Source organism: Medicago sativa, chromosome 7 (assembly GCF_051527215.1).
Source record: "Medicago sativa cultivar Bolivia chromosome 7, Bolivia_mono, whole genome shotgun sequence".
In the NCBI taxonomy this organism is placed as follows: Eukaryota; Viridiplantae; Streptophyta; class Magnoliopsida; order Fabales; family Fabaceae; genus Medicago; species Medicago sativa.
In genome coordinates this window covers 56,038,864-56,043,066 of record NC_140755.1, presented here as the reverse complement: position 1 = coordinate 56,043,066, position 4,203 = coordinate 56,038,864, and the positions used below count along the sequence as shown (strand labels likewise).

The 4,203-nt window shown below is 48.8% G+C and overlaps 1 protein-coding gene across 1 annotated transcript; it reads right to left on the bottom strand.

Annotated features, from left to right (window-relative positions):
• Positions 1 to 1,517: 1,517 nt before the first annotated feature.
• LOC146906920 (uncharacterized) lies at positions 1,518 to 3,478 on the bottom strand. The gene is made up of 3 exons (XM_085728998.1): positions 3,154 to 3,478; positions 2,280 to 3,058; positions 1,518 to 2,156 (listed from the first exon to the last, which is right to left on the bottom strand). Exons 1-3 carry the CDS (start codon positions 3,476 to 3,478, stop codon positions 1,518 to 1,520), a joined length of 1,743 nt encoding a protein of 580 aa, XP_085585124.1.
• Between the last annotated feature and the right edge of the window lie 725 nt (positions 3,479 to 4,203).

The following is a 4,203-nucleotide window of genomic DNA, read 5'->3' as shown; positions in this document are numbered from 1 at the left end:
AAAGTCATGCCGGCGATCAATGCTTCGTATTCAGCTTGGTTGTTGCTCGCCTTGAATTCGAACCTGAGGGATTGTTCTATGAGAATGTTGTCTGGTCCTTCCAAGATCACGCCTGCACCGCTGCCCTTTAAGTTGGAAGAACCGTCTACAGACAGAAGCCATACGAAAGGGGCCTTCTCCTGAACTGGCGAGGAGAGCTCTACGACGAAATCCGCCAAGACTTGAGATTTGATGCTTCCTCGGGGGACAAATTGTACGTCGTACTCAGACAGTTCAACAGACCATGCTACCATTCTTCCTGCCAAGTCTGGCTTCCCAAGTACTTGCTTGATGGGGTAATCGGATTTCACGACAATCTTGTGGCTCTGGAAGTACGGCCGTAGCTTCCTCGCCGTTGTCACTACGGCTAGTGCTAGTCGCTCTATCTTCTGATATCGTAACTCTGCTCCTTTAAGAACCCTGCTAACGAAGTAAATTGGTTGTTCTCCTGCTTCTGATTCTTCTACCAAGACTGAGCTCATGGCGTTTTCTGAGACCGCCAAGTATAAGAATAAGACGGCGCCTGAACTTGGTCTTTTGAGAACAGGCGGGCTTGACAGAAAACTCTTTATCTGCTGGAAAGCCTCCTCACATTCCGGCGTCCACTCAAATTTTTCCTTCTTCTTGATGGAAGCGAAGAAAGAGAAAGCCTTGTCTCCGGCGCAGGATAAAAAACGAGATAAAGCTGTTAATCTTCCTGTGAGTTGTTGTACTTCTTTGATGCATGAAGGGCTTCTCATGTTGATGATCGCCTGACACTTCTCGGGGTTTGCTTCAATGCCTCTTCTGGTTAAGAGGAAACCTAAAAATTTTCCCGCCTGTACTCCGAAGGAACACTTTGCTGGATTCAAACGAATTCTGTATTTCCGAACCTGGCTCAGAATTTCTTCGAGGTCGTCTGCGTGATCACGCCCTTCTTTTGTTTTTGCTACTAGATCATCAATATACACTTCTAGATTGCGCCCTATCTGCTGAGAAAAGGCTGTGTCCATAGATCGTTGGAAAGTGGCGCCTGCGTTCTTGAGGCCAAAAGACATGACCTCATAGTGATAGTTCTTCGTGTTGGTCATGAACGCCGTTTTGGGAGCGTCCAGGGGGTCCATACGTATCTAGTTGTAGCCGGAATAAGCGTCCATAAAACTCAGGGTTTTGTATCCAGAGGCGTTGTCGATCAGGTGATCAATGTTGGGGAGGGGATAAGGGTCTTTAGGACATGCCATGTTTAGGTCAGTGTAATCTACGCACATTCTCCACTTCCCGTTAGCTTTCTTTACGAGGACCGTATTGGCCAACCAGGTAGGGTACTTTATTTCACTTATGAAGTGGGCGTCTACCAACTTTTTTACTTCGTCGTCTACAGCTTTTCTTCTTTCTTCGCCCATTTTCCTTTTTCGCTGAACAACTGGTTTCACGCCGGGTTTTATTGACAAATGGTGGCATGCTACGTCAGGATCCATTCCTGGCGTTTCAGATGGGCTCTAGGCAAAGAGATCCAGATTCCTTCGCAGCAAGTTTATCAGGGCGGTTTCTTCCCCAAGGCTTAAGGACGTACCAATCTTCGTGGTATGATGAGTTTCTGGTCCAATAGAGATTTCCTTTAAGTCTTCGGTGGGCTCCAGGCGTTCTTGTTGAAAATCCTCCCTGGGGTCTAGGTCGATCATGTTAACCTCGTGTGTTATCTCGTTATTGGGCTTCTTCTTTGCTTTCTGCAGGCGCAAACTATTGTGGTAGCATTCTCTAGCAATTTTCTGATCCCCTCGGATGGTGCCGACTTTCCCATCATTCAACGGATATTTCATCACTAAGAATTTAGTGGACAAGAATGCTCCCAGGAGATCGAAAGATGGCCGCCCTATGATAATATTGTAAGAACTAGGCGCGTTGATCACGAGGTACCTGACGCGAATGGTTTTGGCGTGAGAACCACTTCCGAAAGTTGTTTTTAGGGTGATATAGCCCCTTACATGAACCTGCTCGCCCGTAAATCCTGCCAACGTCCCTTTGAAAGGTTGTAGTTGTACCGGATCTAAACCCATTCGATCGAAGGTGTCATAGTACAGTATATCGGCCGAGCTGCCTGGGTCTATTAAGACTCTCTTCACATCCCAGTTAAAGATCTGTAGGGTGATGACCATAAGGTCGTCATCGTGTGGCACAACATCTCGGTAATCTCTGGCTGAAAAGGAAATGTCGGGCACGCGCTGCTGATCATGCTCCTAATACTCTTGGCACAACATCACCTGGCGCACGTACTTCTTCCGGGATGAACTCGACTCGCCCCCTCCGGCGAAACTGCCGGATATAGTGTTCAGTGTGTGCCTTTTTTCTTCGGCGACTTCTTCCTTCTTGCTCGCCTTTGGCCTTTCGTCCCTTCTGTCCCGCGCGTATCCCCGTAATTTTCCGCTCTGGATCAGTTTCTTAATTTCGCGGCGAAGATGTATGCACGAGTCGGTGTCATGGCCCCTTAGTTTGTGGTACTTGCACCACTTGTCCCTGTCTTCCCCCATGGTGGTGCGTTGTGTCGGAGGCGGCTCTGGGATCAGTTTTGTTTCGTAGATTTCTTTCATGATGCGCTCTGGCTTTGTGTTCAAGGGGGTGAAGTTCTCCAAGTTCGGCTTGCGATAGTAGGGATTGAAAGGTCGTTTGTCAGTTCCTCTGTAGGGGGCGCGGTCCCTACCGCCGGGCGGTGGGTAAGGACGCCGCTCTGAATTGTTGGGCGCACGTTCCCTTGCGTCTCTTGCTTTCTTCTCAGCGTTACTTTCTTCACCTTTGATGTAGCATTCCGCCCTGGCCATGATTTCTTCCATGGAGTCGGCGGGCTTCTGGGCCAGGGACTCGTTGAATTGTCCCGCTCTTAGACCGTTCTGGAAAGCTCCTACGAACACTTCTTGGTTAGGGTTGGTCACCTTTATGGTTGTGTCGTTGAACCTGGCTAAATAGTCCCTGAGGGATTCGTTGTGTCCCTGGCACACGTTAAACAGGCTGGTTGCTGAACATTGCGGTGGCGGCTGGCGGAGAACTGCTGGGTAAGTTTCCTGGTCATGTCTTGATAACTGAGGATGGAGAATCGCGGAAGGCTCATGTACCATCGTAGGGCGGCGTCGGAAAAAGTACCCGCCAGCAGTTTGCACTTGAGGGAGTCTGGAGCTCCGACTACGGCCATCCGAGTGTTGAAGGCCGTAACGTGTTCCATGGGATCACTCTTGCCGTCGAAAACGGAGAGGTGAGGAGGTTTGAAGTTCTCTGGGACTGGCGCGTCCCAGATTTCGGCGGACAGAGGTTGTGGTTCGGGATCGTCCATCTCGCCCTGATTCGACTCCTCCTTTTCCTCTAACTGTTTCTGTTGAATGTTCTCCATCGAAGCTTGTTGGGCATCGTTTTGATCTTGCAGCTGGGCGAGTTGGGTTCGCATGGACTCCAACTCTTCCTGTGTTGCCATGAGGAGAGGCTTTTCTCTAAATCGTACGTGAGGTGCGATCTAGGTTTGTTTGAAAAAGGGGAGGGGTTTCCAAATCGTGAAGGGGTTCTACGATTCAGAGGTCTAGTATTAGGTTTCCCGAATCACGATTTGCGATTCGGAAACGTGGTCAAGGCTAGTTTTACCTTTTCCCACAGACGGCGCCAACTGTACTTGTCAAAAAGTACGGTCAGGATTCTAGGGTTAGGAATCGTATACTAGGGTTTTTGGCTTGATGATTAGATGCCTTGGGAATGATCCCATGAGTGGTATTTATAGCCTTCCTTGGGCTTGGGCTTTGGTTACTTGGTTTCCAAGCAGTAGGGGTATTTACGGATTTATGTAAATCTTAGGCGGTTTCTAGAAGACCAATAGGTCGGCGCCCCTAGCAGAACGCGCCAGGGCCTAGGGGTCCTTTTTGGAGGGCGCTCATGCCCTTCTAGAGGTCTTACGCCCCTTAAGGAGGTCTTGGAGTCCTTCGGGAGGCCTCCTAAGACCCTAGGAATATCATGACGGTCCAATAACTAAGCTCTTGTCAATGGAAACATAACTAAGCAAAAAAAACTTTTGTGAGTAAACATGTGGTTGAGGCGAGAGTCAAAGGCCACCTTTGTTTCATGCTTCGGTGTGCACATGTGAAAATCGAGGATCATTGATAACATTATTGATTCCTTAACCTTCTTCTTCTCCTTATTCTTGTTGTGGTT